The sequence below is a fragment of the Pleurodeles waltl genome, chromosome 10 (assembly GCF_031143425.1).
Source record: "Pleurodeles waltl isolate 20211129_DDA chromosome 10, aPleWal1.hap1.20221129, whole genome shotgun sequence".
NCBI classification, from domain to species: Eukaryota; Metazoa; Chordata; class Amphibia; order Caudata; family Salamandridae; genus Pleurodeles; species Pleurodeles waltl.
Window position 1 is genome coordinate 180858727 of NC_090449.1, and position 25244 is coordinate 180883970.

Below are 25244 nucleotides of genomic sequence, written 5' to 3' on the forward strand. Positions count from 1 at the left end.
ACTGGGTGAACTTCTAGGTTTATAAAAATGGAAACAATTAAATTAGATCAGTTAACCTATTATGGGGCAATATTTAGCTTTACCGATTCCCGATACATTCCCATACCAAACAATATTGTTATAAATCTATTGACTATTAATTTGCATAGTGCCCAAATAAGGAGGATCTTTAAACTCTGTACAATTAAAAACAATGTGCAAATCTACAACAATCTTGTTATAATGCTTGTAACTAATGGAGTACAAAAATGCCCAAATAAAAAGAGCCTCTAAATTTTATATGAATAAAAACGATATATAAGTCTACAGTCATCATGTACATTATGCTGTGAATAGCCTATCACTAAATGGGCACACTGCCAGCCAGATCCCAAGGTTGTTACTAAGGAGATGATGTCTAGTGAAGTAGAAGGTATCCAATCAGTTTAAGGAGCTCTGAGCTTTAGAGTGATGGAAAAGATACAACCCATCTATTCAAAACTTTGCCTAGATCCTTTAAAAACATAAAAAATCTGTTGGTTAACTGGAGACGTGACCCACTTAAGTATACTACTCTAGACTTTAGGGGTATGGAAGAGATGAAGCAGATGTATTCAAAACTTTTCATGCATACTTCAAAAATATCAGAAATCTAACAGTTATCTGGGTATGTAACCTACTTAGGCATGCAGCAATTGCGTTCAGACAGTTCCTAAACCCTAGCAAATGGAACATGGTTACAACCAATAACGTATCAAGCTTTGTAATTCTTTGCAGATACACACTTATATGCAAAAGTGATTCTGACTCGTATCTACACAACCTACAATGCAGAGCCTTTGAGCCAGTTAAATGGCCATATTTGTAGTTTTTAAGGGTATAATTCCACACCTCAGTCTGATTAGATCTTTATGGACAACTTTAAAAGTCGCCCTCACTTGAGACTCATAAAAGAGATACATACATCAGCATATGCCTTAGAGGCCATCTCATGTCGATCTTCCCCTCTAGATCTCAATCTTGCATTTTACCTTATCAGCTTAGAGCGTTACCTTTGGGCGTGATTTAAGCTGATAATTTCATCAACTCCCACGGCTGAGATAGATTTATCATATTCCTTCCAGGCCAACTTTTTGCTTTGCATGTTTAACCAGATCAAACCACCTAACGTCCAAACCTCCTGGGTTTTTGTATTTGAAGATGGAAAAAAAATCTTTGGAAACCTTGCAATATGGCTCCGTCATGTTTGACTAAGCCTTAAGGCAAAGTTCCAATTACGTTGTTCCTATTAATGCAAGCAATTCCTGTAGGCTCAAAAGATATTTCTAAATTTGGTGGTCAGGACCTCTACAAGGGCAACAGTATTTCACTCCATTGCCGTGATGGAAAACGGACCGACTGCCAAGAATTAAATTGGATCCTTAGTCCCTGATTATTAGTGGTTCAGTACTTTCTGAACCCAGCGCAAAGAGGCTGAATTCAGAGTTGCATTGCATTTACTGCACTCTGTAGTTACTGGGTGTGTTTAAATAGTTCATTCATTGTTGAGTTTCAGAAGGACATACCTACTGGAATTTAGGAGGGGAAAACAGTACAGTATTTACTATATTTAATAACACATGTTGGCTTTGGTGAGTTCAGCATAAATAGCATGTTGTTTCCCAGAATCTTGAAATAGATGCATCAGATAGATTTCAAGCCCCTGGGAATCGGATTTTATCAGGTGCAATAAATAGCACCTACTTCCCTGACACACTGATAATCAGGCCCTTAGTTGGCATCAACTGATTGAGTTCCACTACTAGCAGAGCAAAAACACACTGATGGAGTCAGAGATTGCTCAGTTCCATACATGGCATCCATTATTATTGGATCTGTATGGTTATTTTGATATGTACAATATCGCGCTATACTTTATTTTCTCTGTCTCCATACATAAACTGCTATAATGCACATTTTTTGTTGACATAATATATTTTGTAAAATCCGTAACCGATATGCAGAACACCCTGCTTTATACAGAAATTAAAATTGTTCCTCTGCTTACACAGTTTGAGCTAAGCATAAAGCTTTTACCTTATAGATCTGTGAGGCCTAACTCATGTACTGCCAGTACAACCTTCTCGGTTTTCTGAAGCTATCTTCACTACATTAAAACATGCAGTAAGAATCTCCATCTTTAAATGAGCTCCTCAGCACCTAGAGACACCTTACATACAAACTTCATCCAACCAATAAGAAAAACACTACTTATGGTAAGAATGGGAACTCTGAATTCATGGTAGTGCTGTCAAGTAAGATTCATTTTTTACAACCAAAATCGAAAGGGCAAAAGCACAAGTGCACAAGAGGAAGCCAATCAAGCATCAACTACTGTTGTACGCTTAACATTAATAATGTTTCTTAACTCAGTATTCTTTAAAGCACATTAATCGTATTCTGAACCAGAAGGGGCTCGCACATTTACTGCTGCATAAAAAGGCATGTATACATCAATGCAAAATGTAAACACTAAACAGTACATAATTGTTTATTTTTTTATACAGAGCACCTCAGTTCTTCCAATTCATTTAGCAGCAACCTACAGAAGGGAAAAAAGCCTGCTCTGTTTATTAGAACTAGGAGCCGACCCTGACATAAGGTAAGTTGGACGCATTTTGGTTTCTCAGTCTTAATGAGTGTGTGATATTTGATGGTTAAGCAAGAAAAACATTTGTGTAAGGGGAAGTTTAACTGTAGATCTCTTAGCATTTAACAACGATTTTAAATACCTAACCTACAACTCACACTCTTCACCTAAGGGTCATGTTTCACTCCCCACCTACAGTCTGTGTTCCGGGTTTTTTATTCTATCTGAAGAATTGCACGTCATTATGGCACACTTCTGTGGTTACCTCGCACAGCTCTTGTCCTCTCTGTAGTTCTTAGCCTTTCAATCCAACTGGCATTACCCCATATTACCCACTGAAAGGATTCTCTCTTGACCTGGTCTCTACAAACAGTCTAAAGCCTATCCTTTACTGTGCTTGCTGGAATCCTAAAATGCAGGCCCCATATTAGAGAATGTCCTCTGGCAATGGGCCTGCAGGCAGACATTGCATCAAATGGCATGCCCATTTAAGGGGATTACTCTGACACCATACCTGTGAGAGGTGGACAGTGGGAATATTGACATACAGGTTTAAGTCTCATGACCAGCACATCTATAAAGCCTGTAGTCGGGCAAGAAAATGCAAAAAAATCTGGAGCCTCTGATAATATTATGGTAACTCTCTGAATGCTATTTGGAGAAAGCAACACATTGAGGTATTTACTGTAATGCACTAACCTGTGTATAACATGGCAATATTAAGGTTGTATGTACATTAACATATGATTGTGCTACATGCAATGCTCTTAAGTATATGAAGTATAATGGCCATGACTATGAATGTATTACTGCTAAAAGTACATGATTTATAATCAATACAAAAATGGCAATACATTTTCTAAAAAAAAGAAAATGGATGGAATACACAAAAATAATGCAATATCAAAATAATTTGATAATGAACTCATCTAACTCAATTCTAACAGTATATTATATAAACACACACACACACATATATATATATATATGGAAAATGTCACTTACCCAGTGTACATCTGTTCGTGGCATGAGACGCTGCAGATTCACATGCTTTGCACATCCCGCCATCTAGTGTTGGGCTTGGAGTGTTACAAGTTGTTTTTCTTCGAAGAAGTCTTTTCGAGTCACGAGATCGAGGGACTCCTCCCCTTTCGGCTTCATTGCGCATGGGCGTCGACTCCATCTTAGATTGTTTTCCCCGCAGAGGGTGAGGTAGGAGTTGTGTATTATAGTAATAGTGCCCATGCAATGGAGTAAATATGTATGTACATAATGTGGTTTAAAGTGATCTATTTACAAATTAACAATGTTCAAGATCAACTTCGAAACGGCTACAGGCTCCCGGGGAGGCGGGTGGGCGCATGTGAATCTGCAGCGTCTCATGCCACAAACAGATGTACACTGGGTAAGTGACATTTTCCGTTCGATGGCATGTGTAGCTGCAGATACACATGCTTTGCATAGACTAGTAAGCAGTTATCTCCCAAAAAGCGGTGGCTCAGCCTGTAGGAGTTGAAGTTGTTTGAAATAAAGTTTGTAGTACTGCTTGTCCTACTGTGGCTTGTTGTGTTGTTAACACATGCACGCAGTAATGTTTGGTGAATGTATGAGGCGTAGACCATGTGGCTGCCTTACATATTTCAGTCATTGGAATGTTTCCTAGAAAGGCCATAGTAGCACCTTTCTTTCTAGTTGAATGTGCCTCTGGTGTTATAGGCAGTTCTCTTTTTGCTTTGAGATAACAGGTTTGAATACATTTAACTATCCATCTGCCAATGCCTTGTTTGGATATTGGATTCCCTGTATGAGGTTTTTGAAAAGCAACGAACAGTTGTTTTGTTTTTCGTATTTGCTTTGTTCTATCAATGTAGTACATTAAAGCTCTTTTGATGTCCAATGTATGTAGTGCTCTTTCAGCTACAGAATCTGGTTCTGAAAAGAACACTGGTAGCTCTACTGTTTGATTTAGGTGAAACGGTGATATGACTTTTGGTAAGAACTTTGGGTTAGTTCGTAAAACTACTTTATGCTTGTGTATCTGGATAAAGGGTTCTTGTATGGTAAATGCTTGTATTTCACTTACTCTTCTTAGAGATGTGATGGCAATGAGCAACGCTACTTTCCATGTTAAATATTGTATCTCACATGAGTGCATGGGTTCAAAAGGTGGACCCATGAGTTGTGTTAAGACAATGTTAAGGTTCCACGAAGGAACTGGTGGCGTTCTTGGTGGAATAATTCTCTTTAGGCCCTCCATAAATGCTTTTATGACTGGGATCCTAAATAATGAAGTTGAGTGCGTAATTTGCAGATAAGCTGAAATTGCAGTAAGATGTAGTTTAATGGATGAAAAAGCTAGCTTTGACTTTTGTAAATGCAGTAAGTAGCTTACGATGTGTTTAGCAGATGCGTGTAATGGTTGAATTTGATTATGGCAATAATAAACAAATCTTTTCCACTTATTTGCATAGCAATGTCTTGTGGTTGGTTTCCTTGCTTGTTTTATGACCTCCATACATTCCTGTGTAAGGTCTAGATGTCCGAATTCTATGACTTCAGGAGCCAAATTGCTAGATTCAGTGATGCTGGATTTGGATGCCTGATCTGTTGTTTGTGTTGAGTTAACAGATCTGGTATGTTTGGAAGCTTGATATGAGGCATTACTGAGAGGTCTAGTAGTGTTGTGAACCAAGGTTGTCTTGCCCAGGTTGGTGCTATTAGTATGAGTTTGAGTTTGTTTTGACTTAATTTGTTTACTAGATACGGAAGGAGTGGGAGAGGGAGAAAAGCGTAAGCAAATATCCCGGACCAGCTCATCCATAACGCATTGCCCTGAGATTGATCTTGTGGGTACCTGGATGCAAAGTTTTGGCATTTTGCGTTTTATTTTGTTGCAAATAGGTCTATTTGTGGTGTTCCCCATCTTTGGAAGTAAGTGTTTATCATTTGGGGGTGAATCTCCCATTCGTTGATTTGTTGGTGATCCCGAGAGAGATTGTCTGCTAACTGATTCTGAATCCCTGGAATAAACTGTGCTATTAGGCGAATGTGGTTGTGAATCGCCCAATGCCATATTCTCTGTGCCAGGAGACACAACTGTGTCGAGTGTGTTCCTCCCTGTTTGTTCAGATAATACATCGTTGTCATGTTGTCTGTTTTGACAAGAATGTGTTTGTGGCTTATTATGGGTTGAAATGCCTTCAACGCTAGAAATACTGCCAGTAGTTCTAAGTGATTTATGTGAAACTGTCTCTGCTGAGTGTCCCATTGTCCTTGGATGCTGTGTTGATTGAGGTGTGCTCCCCACCCTATCATGGAGGCATCTGTAGTTATTACGTACTGAGGCACTGTGTCTTGGAAAGGCCGCCCTTTGTTTAAATTTATATTGTCCCACCATTGAAGCGAGGTGTATGTTTGGCGGTTTATCAACACTAGATCTAGAAGTTGACCCTGTGCCTGTGACCATTGTGATGCTAGGCACTGTTGTAAGGGCTGCATGTACAACCGTGCGTTTGGGACCATGGCTATGCATGAGGACATCATGCTTAGTAGTTTCATCACCATCTTGACTTGTATCTTCTGTTTTGGATACATGGCCTGTATTACATTGTGAAATGCCTGTACCCTTTGTGGACTTGGAGTGGCAATCCCTTTTGTTCTGTTGATTGTTGCTCCTAAGTATTGCTGTGTTTGACACGGCTGAAGGTGTGACTTTGTGTAGTTGAGTGAGAAACCTAGTTTGTGGAGGGTTTCTATTACATACTTTGTGTGTTGTGAACACCGTTCTTGCGTGTTGGTTTTGATTAACCAATCGTCTAGGTACGGGAACACATGTATTTGCTGCCTCCTGATATGTGCAGCCACTACTGCCAGGCATTTTGTAAAAACCCTTGGCGCAGTTGTTATCCCGAATGGCAACACTTTGAATTGGTAATGTATCCCTTGGAATACAAACCTTAAGTACTTTCTGTGTGGAGGATGTATTGGTATATGGAAGTATGCATCCTTTAGGTCTAGTGTTGTCATGTAGTCTTGTTGTTTGAGCAATGGGATTACGTCCTGTAATGTCACCATGTGAAAGTGATCTGATTTGATGTAGGTATTTAACGTTCCGAGATCTAATATAGGTCTTAGAGTTTTGTCCTTTTTGGGTATGAGAAAGTACAGCGAGTAAACTCCTGTTCCTATCTGATGAATTGGTACCAGTTCTATTGCATCTTTTTGTAACAATGCTTGGATTTCTAGTTCTAGAAGGTCTATGTGTTGTTTTGACATATTGTGTGTTTTTGGTGGGACATTTGGAGGGAATTTGAGAAATTCTATGCAATAACCATGCTGGATAATTGCTAGAACCCAAGTGTCCATTGTTATTTCCTCCCAATGTTTGTAGAACATGGTTAGTCTCCCCCCCACAGGTGTTATGTGTTGGGGATTTGTGACGTGGAAGTCACTGCTTGTTTTGAGGAGGTTTGGGACTTTGGAACTTCCCTCTACTCTTTGGGAATTGTCCCCCTCTATATTGTCCCCGAAAACTTCCCCGCTGATATTGGCTCTGATAAGTGGGCCTTGTTTGTGAGGTTGAGTGTTCTGTGCTTTGTCCTCGAAACTGTGTTTTACGAAATGTGCCTCTGCTCTGTGGGGAGTAGAGTGCGCCCATGGCTTTGGCCGTATCAGTGTCCTTTTTAAGTTTTTCGATAGCAGTGTCCACCTCCGGCCCAAACAACTGCTGTCCGTTAAATGGCATATTCAGCACTGCTTGTTGTATTTCCGGCTTGAATCCTGATGTACGCAGCCATGCGTGTCTCCTTATGGTCACTGCTGTATTTACTGTCCTAGCAGCTGTATCCGCTGCATCCATTGCAGAGCGTATTTGATTGTTTGAAATGCTCTGTCCTTCCTCCACCACCTGTTGTGCCCTTTTTTGGAACTCTTTGGGTAAGTGTTCAATGAAATGTTGCATTTCGTCCCAATGAGCCCTATCATCTCTCACCAGCAATGCCTGTGAGTTGGCAATGCGCCATTGTTTGGCCGCTTGTGCTGCAACCCTTTTCCCTGCAGCATCTAATTTGCGACTCTCCTTGTCTGGAAGTGGTGTGTCTCCCGAGGTGTGTGAGTTCGCTCTCTTGCGAGCTGCCCCTACTACCACAGAGTCTGGTGTTAATTGCTGCGTTATGTTTACAGGGTCTGTTGGCGGTGGCTTGTATTTCTTCTCCACCCTTGGAGTTATAGCCCTGCCCTTCACATGCTCTTGAAACACCTGTTTGGAGTGTTTTAGCATTCCAGGTAGCATAGGGAGACTTTGGTATTGGCTATGTGTGGAGGATAGGGTGTTAAATAAAAAGTCATCCTCAATAGGCTCTGCATGCAGGGGGACATTATGAAACGCCGCTGCTCTTGACACCACCTGTGTGTAGGCTGTACTGTCCTCAGGTGGCAACGGACTCGCTGGATAACAGTCTGGGCTGTTATCTGATACTGGCGCATCATAAAGATCCCATGCGTCGGGATCATCCTGACTCATTCCAGTATGAGTTGGGGACTGCATCAGTGGTGGAGTGGCTACCGGTGATGTGTGCGTTGAGTGTGGTGGAGATGGTGGCGGTGTTACTTGTCTTGCCACCTTTGCCTGTGGCTGCTTGTCTTTTTCTTGAAAGGCAAGTCTTCTTTTCCTCCTAATTGGGGGAAGAGTACTTATCTTCCCTGTGTCCTTTTGGATGTGGAGCCTTCTCTGAGTGTAGTCTGGCTCCATTGACTCTAGTTCTTGTCCAAACCTATGTCCTTGCATTTGTGAGGACAGCCCCTGTTCCTCTGTGTAGGAACCTGTTTTCGGTTCCGAGGCCGGATGTTTCGGAATGGAAACTTTTTCGGCTGTCTTTTTCGGCTCCGATGACACTTTTTAAATTTTTGGCGTTCCGGTCTCTCGGTGCCGACTCGTTTCGGTGCCGCCCTCTCAGTGCCGAACTTGCTCTGACCCGCTGTCTCGGGGTCGAGTCTGCTCTGTGCCGGTATCTCGACCGGAGTCGGATGTCTTTGACACATGCGTACCCTTTTTTGGTGCTGATGATCGGTCACCTATTTTTCGGGTTAAGCCATGGCCTGCTGGCGGTGGCGTCCCCTGGGCTTTAGTGGTTTTTCCGTGAGCTTTGTGTGTCGATGTCTTACTCACGGTTTTTGGCGTCTGTTCGGGATCGACCTCGTCCGCGTCCGAATCCTCGATGGAGAAGGTTTCTTCTTCCTCCTCCAAGTGTTTTTGTCCTGTCGGCGCCGACGCCATCTGTAGTCTTCTCGCTCTTCGGTCTCTTAATGTCTTCCTTGACCGAAACGCTCGACAGGCTTCACAAGTATCTTCTTTGTGTTCTGGAGACAAACACAAGTTACAGACCAGATGCTGATCTGTATACGGATACTTGTTGTGACATTTGGGGCAGAATCGGAATGGGGTCCGTTCCATTAGCCTTGAAGAGACACGTGGTCGGGCCGACCAGGCCCCAACGGGGATCGAAAACCCTGAAGGGCCACCGGAGCTCTTCAAAATGCGGTGCCGATCTGTTGTAACTAACCGATACCGAACGCAAACAATACCGTTGAATTTTCCGAGATTCTAACTATCTTTCCGAACCGAAACGCGGAGCGAAAAGGAACACGTCCGAACCCGATGGAGGAAAGAAAACAATCTAAGATGGAGTCGACGCATGGGCGTCGACTCCATCTTAGATTGTTTTCCCGCAGAGGGTGAGGTAGGAGCTGTGAGTATTCTAGATGTGCCCATGCAATGGAGCAGGTATGTATGTACTATAATGTGTATCAAAAGAATATTTATTTACAAATTTACAATTTTCATTCAACTAAGAACGGCTACAGGCTACGGGGGAGGAGGGATGGTGCATGTGAATCTGCAGCACTGCATGCCACGAACAGATGTACAAAGGGTAAGTGATATTTTCCGTTTGATGGCATGTGTAGGTGCCGATACACATGCTATGTATGGACTAAAAGCAGTCGTTCTCCCCAAAAAGTGGTGGCTAGCCTGTTTTTGAAGATAATACATTGAAGTCATGTTGTCTGTCCTTATCAACACTGTCTTGTGTGCGATTTGTGATTGAAAAGCTTTGAGGGCTAGGAACACTGCTAGTAATTCCAAATGTTTATGTGATAAGTTTGTTGAATTGAGTCCCATTCCCCTTGTGTGATAGGGTTGTTGAGATGGGCTCCCCAAACTATCATTGATGTGTCTGTTGTGATTATAGTCTGTGGCATAGGGTCCTGAAAGGGCCACCCATTTAATAAGCTGGTGTGATTCCACCATTGCAGAGAGTGATAAGTCTGGCGGTCCAACAAAACTAGATCCTGAATATGACCCTGAGACCATTGTTGCAAAAGACACTGCTGTAGTGGTGTCATGTGTAGGCGCGGATTGGGGACTATTGCTCTGCATGATGCCAAAATTCCCAATAGTTTCATTATCAACTTCACTGTGCAAATGTGGTTGTTTTGCAGTTGAGATATGAGATTGTGAAAAGCTTGAATTCTCACTGGGTTTGGGTATACTAATGCTGATTGAGTGTTCAGAATTGCTCCTAGATACGGTTGTAATTGAGCTGGCTTCAGGTGAGATGTTTGGTAACTGATTGTGAATCCTAGGTTGTGTAGGGTGTCCACTATATACTGTGTGTGCTGTTAACAGGTTTGAATTGTACTGGCTTTTATGAGCCAGTCGTCCAGATACGGAAAGACATGTATGTGTTGTCTTCTGAGGAATGCTGCATCTACTGCCAGGCATTTGATGAATACCCTTGGTGCTGTTGTTACTCCGAAGGGTAGTACTTTGAAATGGTAGTGCTTCCCTGCTATAACAAATCTTAGAAATTTGCGATGTGCTGGATTTAAGGGAATATGGAAATAGGCATCTTTTAGATCTAATGCGGACATGCAATCTTGTTTTTTCTGTAGCAGAGGAATGATGTCCTCTAGAGTGACCACATGAAAGTGTTCCGACAGAATGTATTGATTGAGGGGTCTGAGATCTAAGATTGACCTGAGAGTACCATCTTTCTTTGGTATGAAGAATTATAGTGAATACACTCCCGACCCTTGTTGGGATATAGGTACCATCTCTATGGCACCTTTGAGTAGTAGTGACTGTGCCTCCTGTTTTTATAAATTGAGATGTTCCAGAGTAAGTTTGTGCAAGCGAGGGGGAATGTTTGGTGGGGTAGAAATAAAATCTAGGCAATAACCATGTTGGATAATTGATAGAACCCATTGGTCTGTAGTAATGTTGTGCCGTTGTGGGTAAAAAATGTCCAGTCTTCCTCCCACAGGAGATGTATGCTGTGTGGGGATCTGTAAAAAGTCACTGTTTGAGGAGGAAGAACCTCTTGGGGCGGTTTAACTACTTTCCCTCTATAATTATTCCCTCTAAAAGAGCCTCTGACGGCACCTCTGTTGTAACAATGTGGCACTTGTTTCTGTTGGGATCGGGATTGCTGAGGTTGATGGTTTGAAACCACCCCTAAACTGCGGCCTACGAAAAGTTCCCCAAGTGGGTGTAGTGTTAAGGGCACCCATAGCTTTAGCTGTATCAGAGTCTTTTTTCAGCTTTTCTATTGTCATATCAACCTCTGGCCCAAACAGGTATTGCTGATCAAAGGGCATATTAAACACTGCCTGTTGAATTTCTGCCTTAAACCCTGAAGCCCTTAGCCATGCGTGCCTTCTAATGATGACTCTAGTGTTGATACCACTTGCTGCTATGCTTGCCGCATCCATAGCAGATCTAAATTGACTATTGGAAATGGCCTGCCCTTCTGTTACTATCTGTTGTACTGTAACAAATCTTCCAATTGGTCCCAATGGGCTCTATCATATCTTGCCAACAGTGCTTGAGAGTTTGCAATCCTCCAATGGTTCGCAGTTTGAGTTGCTACTCTCTTTCCAGCTGTGTCAAATTTATGACTTCCGTCTTCTGGAGGAGGAGCATCCCTGTAGATTGGCTATTTGCTGTCTTTCTTGTTGCCCTGACGGCTATAGAGTCAGGTGGCAATTGAGCCCTAGTCAAAACCGGATCAGAGGGTGCAGGTTTATACTTTTTATCCACCCTTGGTGCAATAATTCTAGATTTTACCGGTTCTTTGAAAATGTCTTCTGCATGTTTAAGCATGCCTGGGAGCATAGGGAGACACTGATACACCTTATGAGTAGATGTTAGGGTGTCAAATAAAAAGTCATCCTCAATGGGATCTGTATGTAATTGTACCTTATAATACACAGCTGCCCTAGCTATAACCTGATTGTGAGCAGTGGTATAATCAGGAGGAGATGATCTTGTGGCTATAAATCAGGTTCATTAGGAGGGATGGGATTTGAATCATATAAGTCCTATAGATCTATATCCTGTTGAGTGTCATATAAATCATCCCCATGTGTTGAGATAGGGGATTGTAGAGAAAACTGTGTAGGTGAGTGTAGTGGAGTACCTGGTGATAAAGACGCAGGAAGTAAAGGAGAATGTGGGAGTGAAGGCTGTTGTGTTGCCTTTGGTTTCTCCTTTTGTTGAAATATTTTAGCAGGAGGAGGCCCAGTTTCTAACATTTCTTGGAAAGTAAATTTTCTTTTGATTGCTGGGGGAGGAGAAGCTATGATTCTTCCTGTGTCCTTATGTATATGGATTTTTTGCTGGTTAGCGTCCATTACTTCTAATATGGGCCTTATTTCAGAAGACTCCTTAGTATCTGTAGCATATTTTTCACCCGCTGGTTTCAGCTCTGAAAGTCTGGATACTGAATGTTTGAGTCGGTCCGAAAAAGATGGCTCTGAATAGGTTTGTAGTTTTTTTTTTTTAGCTTCAAGGTGGAAGTCTCTGATTTTGGGCTCAATCCCGAAACAAGTGTGCCAAGGTGTTTGGTCGGTGCCGAATGCACTTTGACCTTATGTTTCAGTGCCGAACCCAAGAGTTGGTCATCCGAATGTATTTTTTGGGTACGACCATGGCTGGCAAGCAGTGTGGGACCCAAGACCAGTGCTGATGTCTTTTTGATTGTCTTTGGTTGCTGGGAAGGGGCTGATGTACTCACGTACTGTGCCAGTGGTATGGATTGGCTGCTGACATCAAAATGTCTATCCGAATCAGAGTGTGCGATGGAAACGGTTGCGTGATGTGCCAATTCCTCTTGTGGGTGTTCTTCGAAGATGTTGGACGTTTGTTCCGACGACTTGGGCGCCATCTCCAACCGACGTGCTCTTCGATCCCTAGGAGTCTTCTCCGAATGTAAGGATGGACAAGCATCACAGTTCTCTTCTTTGTGATCCGGAGAGAGACAGAGATTGCACACCGAGTGCTGATCGGTGTATGGAACCTTGGCGTGACACCGAGGGCAAAAGCGAAACAGAGTCCTACCAAGCGCCCAAAAGGGCTAGGTAGAACCAAAGGGGCGTGTAATCGACCCCGACTATTATAATCAAATTGAATGTAAGATTGGAAAACCCAATTTTTAACTATACAGACATTTACAGAAAAGAAGACAGAAGTTCAGATAGTACCGAACTGAGATCTACTGGAGAGAGAGGAAACACGTCTGAACCCGAAGGTGGAAAGAAAACGATCTAACAAAGGACTCAATGCCCATGCACACCTTCACCGAGTGGAGGAATCACTCGATCATGTGACTCAAAAACCTTCTTCGAAGATAAACAACTTGTAACACTCCCGAGCCAAACACTAGTTGGCGGACTTATGCAAAGCATGTGTATCTGCAGCTACATATCCCATCGAACACATATATATATATATATATATATATATATATATATATATATATATATATATATATATATATATATAATTTCTCTCTCTCTCTCTCTTCTCACATTTCATATGTACAAATCCACAGAAATTCAGTTGTTATAATTAAGAGTTATTTAATGTAACTATAACTCACGCCGTAAGGTAACTATAACCCGCGCCTCCCCATGCACAGTTTTGTCTTCAATGATTTGACTTCTAATGTTACATTAATATTTTAATGATGTTATAAAAGATATCATGAGTGCTGTAATATCTGGGGTAATTAGCAGTGTATGGGAGGGCGCGAGGTATGGAAAATGTCACTTACCCAGTGTACATCTGTTCGTGGCATGAGTCGCTGCAGATTAACATGCTGTGCACAGTCCGCCGTCTGGTGTTGGGCTCGGAGTGTTACAAGTTGTTTTTCTTCGAAGAAGTCTTTTCGAGTCACGAGACCGAGGGACTCCTCCCCTTTCGGTTCCATTGCGCATGGGCGTCGACTCCATCTTAGATTGTTTTCCCCGCAGAGGGTGAGGTAGGAGTTGTGTATGTTAGTCATAGTGCCCATGCAATGGAATGAATACGTATGTACATAATAAAGGTTAAAGTAATATATTTACAAATGTACAATTGTTCAAGATCTACTTCTAAACGGCTACAGGCTCCCGGGGAGGCGGGTGGGCGCATGTGAATCTGCAGCGACTCATGCCACGAACAGATGCACACTGGGTAAGTGACATTTTCCGTTCGATGGCATGTGTAGCTGCAGATACACATGCTGTGCATAGACTAGTAAGCAGTTATCTCCCCAAAAGCGGTGGTTCAGCCTGTAGGAGTTGAAGTAGTTTGAAATAATGTTCTTAGTACAGCCTGACCTACTGTGGCTTGTTGTGCAGTTAACACGTCTACACAGTAGTGCTTGGTAAATGTATGAGGCGTAGACCATGTTGCTGCCTCACATATTTTGTTCATTGGAATATTTCCTAGAAAGGCCATGGTAGCCCCTTTCTTTCTGGTTGAGTGTGCCTTTGGTGTAATAGGCAGCTCTCTCTTTGCTTTAAGATAGCAGGTTTGAATACACTTAACTATCCACCTGGCAATGCCTTGTTTTGAAATTGGATTTCCTGTATGAGGTTTTTGAAAGGCAATAAATAGTTGTTTTGTTTTTCTAATTAGTTTTGTTCTGTCAATGTAGTACATTAGTGCTCTCTTGATGTCTAATGTATGTAGTGCTCTTTCAGCTACAGAATCTTGTTGTGGGAAGAACACTGGTAATTCTACCGTTTGATTTAAGTGGAACGGTGAGACAACTTTTGGTAAAAATCTAGGATTCGTTCTTAGAACCACTTTATTTTTATGTATCTGAATAAATGGTTCTTGTATGGTAAATGCTTGAATCTCGCTCACTCTTCTTAGAGATGTGATGGCAATCAAAAATGCAACTTTCCACGTTAAGTATTGCATTTCACAAGAATGCATGGGCTCGAAAGGTGGACCCATGAGTCTTGTTAAGACAATGTTGAGGTTCCATGTAGGAACAGGTGGTGTTCTTGGTGGTATGATCCTTTTTAAGCCTTCAATAACCGCTTTAATGACTGGTATTTTAAATAGTGAAGTTGAATGAGTAATTTGCAGGTAAGCTGATATTGCTGTGAGATGTATCTTTATGGAAGAGAAGGCTAGATTTGATTTTTGCAAATGTAGTAAATATCCTACTATATCTTTTGGAGATGCGTGTAATGGCTGAATTTGATTATTCTGACAGTAATACACAAATCTTTTCCACTTGTTTGCATAGCAGTGTCTAGTGGTAGGTTTTCTAGCTTGTTTTATGACCTCCATACATTCTTGTGTGAGGTGCAATTGTCCGAATTCTAGGATTTCAGGAGCCAAATTGCTAGATTCAAGGATGCTGGATTTGGATGTCTGATCTGTTGTTTGTGTTGCGTCAACAGATCTGGTTTGTTGGGTAGTTTGACATGAGGTACTACTGACAGGTCTAGTAGTGTTGTGTACCAAGGTTGCCTTGCCCATGTTGGTGCTATTAGTATGAGTTTGAGTTTGTTTTGACTCAACCTGTTTACTACATATGGAAGGAGAGGGAGAGGGGGAAAAGCGTATGCAAAGATCCCTGACCAGTTCATCCATAGAGCATTCCCTTGGGATTGATCTTGTGGGTACCTGGATGCGAAGTTTTGGCATTTTGAGTTTTCCTTTGTTGCAAATAGATCTATTTGAGGTGTCCCCCAAATCTGAAAGTAATTGTTTATTATTTGGGGGTGAATTTCCCACTCGTGGGTTTGTTGGTGATCTCGAGAGAGATTGTCTGCCAACTGGTTCTGAATCCCTGGAATAAATTGTGCTATTAGGCGAATGTGGTTGTGAATCGCCCAATGCCATATTTTTTGTGTTAGGAGGCACAACTGTGTCGAGTGTGTCCCTCCTTGTTTGTTTAGATAATACATTGTTGTCATGTTGTCTGTTTTGACAAGAATGTATTTCTGGGTTATTATGGGTTGAAATGCTTTCAGCGCTAGAAATACTGCTAACATTTCCAAGTGATTTATGTGAAACTGTCTCTGATGTATGTCCCATTGTCCTTGGATGCTGTGTTGATTGAGGTGTGCTCCCCACCCTGTCATGGAAGCATCTGTTGTTATGACGTATTGTGGCACTGGGTCTTGGAAAGGCCGCCCTTGGTTTAAATTTGTACTGTTCCACCATAGAAGCGAGATGTATGTTTGGCGGTCTATCAACACCAGATCTAGAAGTTGACCCTGTGCTTGTGACCATTGTGATGCTAGGCACTGTTGTAAGGGCTGCATGTGTAACCTTGCGTTTGGGACAATGGCTATGCATGAAGACATCATGCCTAGTAGTTTCATTACCATTCTGACTTGTATCTTCTGTGTTGGATACATGGCCTGTATTACTTTGTGAAATGTTTGAACCCGTTGTGGACTTGGAGTGGCAATCCCTTTTGATGTGTTGATTGTTGCTCCTAAGTATTGCTGCGTTTGACACGGCAGAAGGTGTGACTTCGCGTAGTTGATGGAGAAACCTAGCCTGTGAAGGGTTTGTATGACATATTTTGTGTGCTGTGAACACTGTTTTAGCGTGTTGGTTTTGATTAGCCAGTCGTCTAAGTACGGGAATGAAAATGTCACTTACACAGTGTACATCTGTTCGTGGCATCAGTCGCAGTAGATTCGCATGTTTTGCAATAGCTCGCCATCTGGTGTTGGGCCGGAGTGTTACAAGTTGTTTTTCTTCGAAGAAGTCTTTCGAGTCACGGGACCGAGTGACTCCTCCTTTTGTCTCCATTGCGCATGGGCGTCGACTCCATCTTCGATTGTTTTTCCCCGCAGAGGGTGAGGTAGGAGTTGAATTGTAGTAATAGTGCCCATGCAATGGAGTGACTAAGTATGCACCTATTTAAGGTTGAGATGATACATATACAAATAGTTGAAGGTAACTTCCAAACTGCTACAGGCTCCCGGGGAGGTGGGTGGGCACATGCGAATCTACTGCGACTGATGCCACGAACAGATGTACACTGGGTAAGTGACATTTTCAGTTTGATGGCATCTGTCGCTGTAGATACGCATGTTTTGCATAGACTAGTAAGCAGTTATTTCCCCAAAAGCGGTGGATCAGCCTGTAGGAGTGGAAGTAGTCTGAAATAATGTTCTTAATCCGGCTTGACCTACTGTGGCTTGTTGTGCGGATAACACGTCTACACAGTAGTGCTTGGTGAATGTGTGAGGCGTAGACCATGTGGCTGCCTTACATATTTCTTGCATTGGGATGTTTCCTAGAAAGGCCATGGTAGCACCTTTCTTTCTGGTTGAGTGTGCCCTTGGTGTAATGGGCAGCTGTCGTTTAGCTTTAAGGTAGCAGATTTGGATGCATTTAACTATCCATCTGGCTATACCTTGTTTTGATATTGGGTTTCCTGCATGAGGTTTTTGAAATGCAATAAATAGTTGTTTAGTCTTTCTGATGTTCTTTGTTCTGTCAATGTAATACATCAATGCTCTTTTGACATCTAATGTATGTAGTGCCCTTTCAGCTACGGTATCTGGCTGTGGAAAGAACACTGGAAGTTCCACTGTTTGATTTAGATGGAACGGTGAAATAACCTTTGGCAAAAATTTAGGATTGGTCCTTAGGACGACCTTATTCTTGTGTAGTTGTATAAAAGGTTCCTGTATTGTAAACGCCTGAATCTCGCTTACTCTTCTTAGGGAAGTAATGGCGATGAGAAATGCCACCTTCCAGGTTAGGAACTGTATTTCGCAGGAGTGCATGGGTTCAAAAGGTGGACCCATAAGTCTAGTTAGGACAACATTTAGGTTCCATGAAGGAACAGGTGGTGTTCTTGGTGGTATAATTCTCCTAAGGCCCTCCATGAATGCTTTAATGACTGGTATCTTATATAGGGAAGTTGAATAGGTAGTCTGCAGGTATGCAGATATTGCTGCAAGGTGTATTTTAATGGAAGAGAAAGCCAGGTTAGATTTTTGTAAGTGAAGCAAGTAACCCACTACATGTTCTGGAGTTGTGTGTAATGGTTGTATTTGATTAATATGGCAGTAGCAAACAAACCTCTTCCATTTACTTGCATAGCAGTGCCTGGTGGATGGCCTTCTGGCTTGTTTTATGACTTCCATACATTCTTGGGTAAGTTGTAAGTGCCCGAATTCTAGGATTTCAGGAGCCAGATTGCTAGATTCAGCGATGCTGGATCTGGGTGTCTGATCTTTTGGTTGTGTTGTATCAACAGATCTGGCCTGTTGGGCAATTTGATGCAGGGTACTACTGATAGGTCTAGCAGCGTTGTGTACCAGGGTTGCCTTGCCCAAGTTGGTGCTATTAATATGAGTTTGAGTTTGTTTTGACTGAGTTTGTTTACCAGGTAAGGAAGGAGAGGGAGAGGAGGAAAAGCGTAAGCAAATATCCCTGACCAGTTCATCCATAGGGCATTGCCTTGGGACTGTTTGTGTGGGTATCTGGATGCGAAGTTTTGGCATTTTGCGTTCTCCTTTGTCGCAAACAAGTCTATCTGAGGTGTTCCCCAGAGTTTGAAATAAGTGTTCAGAATTTGGGGGTGAATTTCCCATTCGTGGACCTGTTGGTGATCTCGAGAGAGATTGTCTGCGAGTTGATTTTGGATCCCTGGTATAAATTGTGCTATTAGGCGAATTTGGTTGTGAATTGCCCAACGCCAAATCTTTTGTGCTAGCAGGCTTAACTGCGTGGAGTGCGTCCCCCCTTGCTTGTTTAGATAATACATTGTTGTCATGTTGTCTGTTTTGACGAGAATGTATTTGTGAACTATTATTGGTTGGAAAGCTTTTAGTGCTTGAAAAACTGCTAGAAGTTCTAGGTGATTTATATGCAGTTTTGTTTGATGTACGTTCCATTGTCCTTGTATGCTGTGTTGATCGAGGTGTGCTCCCCACCCTGTCATGGAAGCATCTGTTGTTATTACGTATTGTGGCACTGGGTCTTGGAAAGGCCGCCCTTTGTTTAAATTTATGTTGTTCCACCACAGAAGCGAGAGGTAAGTTTGGCGGTTTATTAACACCAGATCTAGAAGATGACCCTGTGCTTGAGACCACTGTGATGCTAGGCACTGTTGTAAGGGCCTCATGTGCAGTCTTGCGTTTGGGACAATGGCTATGCATGAAGACATCATGCCCAGGAGTTGTAGTACCATCTTTGCTTGTATCCTTTGTGTTGGATACATGCGTTGTATGATGGTGTTGAAATTTTGAATTCTTTGTGGACTTGGAGTGGCTACTCCTTTTGATGTGTCTATTATGGCTCCTAGGTATTGTTGTACCTTGCGCGGCAGAATTTTGGATTTTGTGAAGTTGACGGTGAACCCTAGTTTGAAGAGGGTTTGTATGATATGATTTGTGTGATTTGAGCACTCTATTAACGAATGGGCCTTGATTAGCCAGTCGTCTAGATATGGGAACACATGTATTTGCTGCCTTCTTATGTGTGCAGCGACTACCGCTAGACATTTGGTAAAGACTCTTGGTGCGGTTGTTAATCCGAAAGGCAGTACCTTGAATTGGTAATGTATTCCCTTGAATACAAACCTTAGGTATTTCCTGTGCGATGGGTGTATTGGTATATGGAAATAAGCATCCTTGAGGTCTAAAGTTGGCATGTAGTCGTGTAGTTTTAGCAATGGCAATACTTCTTGTAGTGTGACCATGTGAAAGTGGTCTGATTTGATGAAAGTGTTCACTACTCTGAGGTCTAGGATTGGTCTCAGCGTTTTGTCCTTCTTTGGTATCAGAAAGTACAGTGAGTAAACTCCTGTGTTTATTTGTGTGTTTGGCACTAATTCGATTGCATTCTTTTGCAATAGTGCCTGCACTTCTATCTCCAGGAGATTGGAATGATGTTTTGTCAAATTTTTTGCTTTTGGTGGTATATTTGGAGGGAATTGTAGAAATTCTATGCAATAACCATGTTGGATAATTGCTAGAACCCAAGTGTCTGTAGTGATTTCCTCCCATGCTTTGTAATAATGACTTATTCTTCCCCCCCACTGGTGTTGTGTGGAGGGGGTGAGTGACATGTGAGTCACTGTTTAGTAGTAGGGGTTTTGGGGCTCTGAAATCTTCCTCTATTCCTAGGGAATTGCCCTCCTCTATATTGTCCCCGAAAACCTCCTCTATACTGTCCCTGGTAACTGGACGGTGTTGCTTGTGAGGTGCTGGCTTGTGTGCTCTGACCCCGAAACCCCCCTCTAAAGGCTGTTTTACGGAATGTGCTGTAATTCCCTCTGCTCTGCGGGGAGTAGAGTGCGCCCATGGCTTTGGCAGTGTCCGTGTCTTTTTTGAGTTTCTCAATCGCTGTGTCCACTTCTGGACCGAACAGTTCTTTTTCGTTAAAAGGCATATTGAGAACAGCTTGTTGAATCTCTGGTTTAAATCCAGACTTTCGGAGCCATGCATGCCTTCTGATAGTTACAGATGTATTAATTGTCCGTGCAGCTGTATCTGCAGCGTCCATGGAGGAGCGGATCTGGTTGTTGGAAATGGTCTGTCCCTCCTCAACCACTTGTTTTGCCCTATTTTGTAAGTCCTTGGGCAGATGTTCAATGAGATGTTGCATCTCGTCCCAATGGGCTCTGTCATAGCGCGCAAGTAGTGCCTGGGAGTTCGCGATGCGCCACTGGTTTGCAGCTTGTGCTGCGACTCTCTTACCAGATGCATCGAACTTGCGGCTTTCTTTATCTGGGGGTGGTGCATCTCCAGATGTGTGGGAGTTGGCCCTTTTCCTAGCTGCTCCTACAACGACAGAGTCTGGAGGCAGCTGTGTAGTGATGAAAACCGGGTCTGTAGGAGGCGCCTTATACTTTTTTTCCACCCTTGGTGTGATTGCCCTACTTTTGACCGGCTCCTTAAAGATTTCTTTTGCGTGCCGGAGCATACCAGGGAGCATAGGCAGGCTTTGGTATGAGCTGTGGGTGGAGGAGAGTGTGTTGAATAAAAAATCATCCTCGACCTGTTCTGAGTGGAGGCTTACGTTGTGAAATTGTGCTGCTCTAGCCACCACTTGAGAATACGCGGTGCTGTCCTCTGGTGGAGATGGCTTCGTAGGGTATGCCTCCGGACTGTTATCTGACACTGGGGCATCGTATAGGTCCCATGCGTCTTGATCTTGGTCACCCTGGCTCATGGTGGTGTGAGCTGGGGAGTGTGATGGAGTTTGTGCTGGTGAGACGTTAATCACGGGCGGAGGAGAGGGTGGTGGGGTAACTGTTTTCACCACTTTTGGTTGTGGTGTCTGTTCAGTTTGGAACTCCAACCTTCTCTTTCTTCTAATAGGGGGAAGGGTGCTTATTTTTCCTGTCCCCTGCTGTATGAAAATACGCTTTTGCGTATGGTCCACATCAGTTGATTGTAGCTCTTCCTCAAACCTATGCTTTTGCATTTGGGAGGTTAGCGAGTGCTCTTCTGTATAAGAGCCTGAAGCTGGGTCGGTTGCAGTTTGTTTCGGGGCCGAAACCCTGTCTGCGTCCTTTTTTGGCTCCGAGGTGACTTTTTTCATTTTCGGGGCCGAAACCTGTCGGCGCCGATCTTCTTCGGGGCCGCTGTCTCGGCGTCGAGCCGTGTCTACACCGGCATCTTGGTGTCGATGCTTGTCTCCAGCACTTTCTCGGTCCCGAGAAGGCTGCGTGCCGGTGTCTCGACCGGAGTCGGACGATCTCGGCACTGTTTGGGCCTTTTTCGGTGCCGACGGTCGGTCACCGAATTTATGGGTCGAGCCATGGCCTGGTGGCAGTGGCGTCCCCTGGGCCTTGTAAATCTTCCTCTGAGTGGTTTTCGACGTCTTACTCACGGTTTGTGTATCGTCGAATCCTTCGGAGTCTGAGTCTTGGATCGAGAAGGTACCTTCCTCTTCTTGTTCCTCGAACTCTCGGTGGGCTGTCGGCGCGGACGCCATCTGAAGTCTTCTGGCTCGACGGTCTCGGAGTGTTTTTCGGGACCGGAACGCACGACAGGCCTCGCAGGTGTCTTCACTGTGCTCAGGTGACAGGCACAGGTTACAGACCAAGTGTTGGTCTGTATAGGGGTATTTATTGTGGCATTTGGGGCAGAAGCGGAACGGGGTCCGTTCCATCGGCGTTCTTCAGCACGCGGTCGGGCCGACCAGACCCCGACGGGGGATCGAAAAAACTACCCCCGAAGGGCACCGGAGCTCTTCGATCCTTCGACGCGGTGTTGAATCTAACTACGCCGATCCCGAACGCAACAATACCGACGAAAATCTTCCGAAATTAGCTATCTTTCCGTTCCGAAACTCGGAGCGACAGGAACACGTCCGAACCCGATGGCGGAAAAAAAACAATCGAAGATGGAATCGACGCCCATGCGCAATGAAGACAAAAGGAGGAGTCACTCGGTCCCGTGACTCGAAAGACTTCTTCGAAGAAAAACAACTTGTAACACTCCGGCCCAACACCAGATGGCGAGCTATTGCAAAACATGCGTATCTACAGCGACAGATGCCATCGAACCACATGTATTTGCTGCCTTCTGATATGCGCAGCTACTACTGCCAGGCATTTTGTAAAAACTCTTGGCGCAGTTGTTATTCCGAATGGTAACACTTTGAATTGGTAATGTATTCCTTGAAATACAAACCTTAGGTATTTCCTGTGTGAAGGATGTATTGGTATATGGAAATACGCATCCTTTAGATCTAATGTTGTCATGTAGTCTTGCTGTTTGAGCAGTGGGATTACGTCTTGTAGCGTGACCATGTGAAAGTGGTCTGATTTTATGTAGGTATTTAGTGTTCTGAGATCTAGTATTGGTCTCAGAGTTTTATCCTTTTTGGGTATTAGAAAGTACAGTAAGTAAACTCCTGTGTTCTTTTGTTGAATTGGTACTAATTCTATTGCGTCCTTTTCTAGCAGTGCTTGAACTTCTAGTCCTAGAAGATCTATATGTTGTTTTGACATCTTGTGTGTTTTCGGTGGGACGTTTGGAGGGAATTGGTGAAATTCTATGCAATAACCATGCTGGATAATTGCTAGTACCCAAGTATCTGTTGTTATTTCCTCCCAAAGTTTGTAAAACTGGCTTAGTCTTCCCCCCACAGGTGTTATGTGATGGGGGTGTGTGACTTGTGAGTCACTGTTTAGTTTGAGGGGTTTTGGCGCCTTGAAATTTTCCTCTATTTTTTGGGAATTGGCCCCCTCTAAATTGTCCGCGAAAACCTCCCCTCTGATATTGCCCCTGGTAGGTAGGTCTTGTTTGAGAGGTTGTGGCTTCTGTGGGTTGACCTCGAAACCCTCCCCTAAAAGGTGTTTTCCTAAATGTGCCTCTGCTCTGCGGGGAGTAGAGTGCGCCCATGGCTTTGGCTGTATCGGTGTCCTTCTTGAGTTTCTCAATGGCAGTGTCTACCTCCGGCCCAAACAATTGCTGTTCATTAAACGGCATATTGAGCATAGCCTGTTGGATTTCCGGTTTGAACCCAGAAGTGCGTAGCCATGCGTGCCTTCTTATTGTAACTGCGGTGTTTATTGTCCTTGCAGCTGTGTCTGCTGCATCCATGGAAGACCGTATCTGATTTTTGGAGATACTTTGCCCCTCTTCCACCACTTGTTGCGCTCTTTTTTGGAACTCCTTGGGTAAGTGTTCGATGAAATGTTGCATTTCATCCCAATGAGCCCTGTCGTATCTTGCCAAAAGTGCCTGAGAGTTGGCGATACGCCACTGATTTGCTGCTTGTGCTGCAACCCTTTTACCCGCAGCATCAAACTTGCGGCTCTCTTTGTCCGGAGGTGGTGCGTCGTCTGAGGTATGAGAGTTGGCTCTCTTACGAGCTGCCCCCACAACTACTGAGTCCGGTGTCAGTTGTGTTGTAATATATATAGGATCCGTGGGTGGTAGCTTGTATTTTTTCTCCACCCTTGGAGTTATGGCCCTGCCTTTAACAGGATCCTGAAATATTTGTTTCGAATGTCTTAGCATTCCTGGGAGCAGGGGAAGACTTTGGTACTGGCTATGGGTTGCGGATAGGGTATTAAAGAGAAAGTCATCCTCAATTGGTTCCGAATGTAATGATACATTGTGAAACTCGGCTGCTCTTGCGACCACCTGTGTATAAGATGTACTGTCCTCAGGTGGCGAAGGCTTTGTGGGATAAGAGTCTGGGCTGTTGTCAGACACTGGAGCGTCGTAGAGATCCCATGCATCGGGGTCATCCTGACTCATTGTATGAGCTGGTGAGTGCATTAGTGGTGGAGTGGTTGCTGGTGATGCATGTGTTGATGGTGGTGGAGAAGGTGGTGGGGTTGTTCTCCTTGCCACCTTTGCCTGTGGTGGCTTGTCCCCTTGTTGAAAGGTAAGTTTCCTTTTGGTCTTGATTGGGGGAAGAGTGGTTATCTTCCCTGTATCTTCATGGATATGAAGCCTTCTCTGCGTGTGGTCATGTTCCACAGTTTGAAGGTCCTCTCCAAAGCTATGTAATTGGGTGGTTAGCCCTTGTTCCTCTGTATAGGAACCACTTTTCGGCTCCGAGGCTGGGTGTTTCGGGACCGAAATCTTTTCGGAAGGTCTTTTCGGCTCCGAAGAAATTTTCTTTTGCTTCGGCTCGGTGTCTCTGTGCCGAACCTTTTCGGCGCCGTCTTTGTACCGAGGTTTCTCGGACCCGCTGTCTCGGCTCCGAGATTGCTGTGTGGCGGTATCACGACTGGAGTCGGATGACTTCGACACCAGCATGCCGTTTTCGGTGCCTTGGCTCGGTCACCTTGTTTTTGGGTTAAGCCATGGCCTGTCGGCGGTGGCGTCCCCTGGGCCTTTGTGGACTTTTCGTGAGTCCTAATTTTCGACGTCTTACTCACGGTTGACGTGTCTTCGGCGTCGAGTTCTTCGGAATCCGACTCGTGGATGGAGAAAGTTTCTTCTTCTTCCTCCTCGAACCGATGTGGACCTGTGGGCGTGGACGCCATTTGTAGTCTTCTGGCTCTTCGGTCTCTCAGCGTCTTCCGGGACCGAAACGCTCGACAGGCCTCACACGTATCCTCCTTGTGCTCGGGGGACAAGCACAAGTTACAGACCAAATGCTGATCCGTATACGGATATTTGTTATGGCATTTTGGACAGAATCGGAACGGGGTCCGTTCCATCAGTGTCGAAGTCGCACGCGGTCGGGCCGACCAGGCCCCGACGGGGGATTGAAATTACCCCGAAGGGCCACCGGAGCTCTTCAAAATTCGGTGTTGATTTGTTCTAACTAACCCGATACCGAACGCAACAATACCGACGTTTTTTCCCGAGATTCTAACTAACCTTCCGACCCGAAACACGGAGC

General features: G+C 43.8%; 2 protein-coding genes across 3 annotated transcripts in view; one reads left to right on the forward strand and one right to left on the reverse strand.

Moving 5' to 3' along the window:
* EIF2AK1 (eukaryotic translation initiation factor 2 alpha kinase 1) overlaps positions 1-25244 on the reverse strand; it is a 339056-nt gene that overhangs the window by 89555 nt on the left and 224257 nt on the right. The window lies entirely within an intron of this gene.
* Positions 1-25244, forward strand: part of ANKRD61 (ankyrin repeat domain 61) — a 63635-nt gene that overhangs the window by 30808 nt on the left and 7583 nt on the right. Inside the window, exon 2 of the mRNA XM_069209666.1 lies at positions 2526-2620. Coding sequence (XP_069065767.1) covers positions 2526-2620 — 95 coding nt within the window. The remainder of the gene's footprint in view (positions 1-2525; positions 2621-25244) is intronic.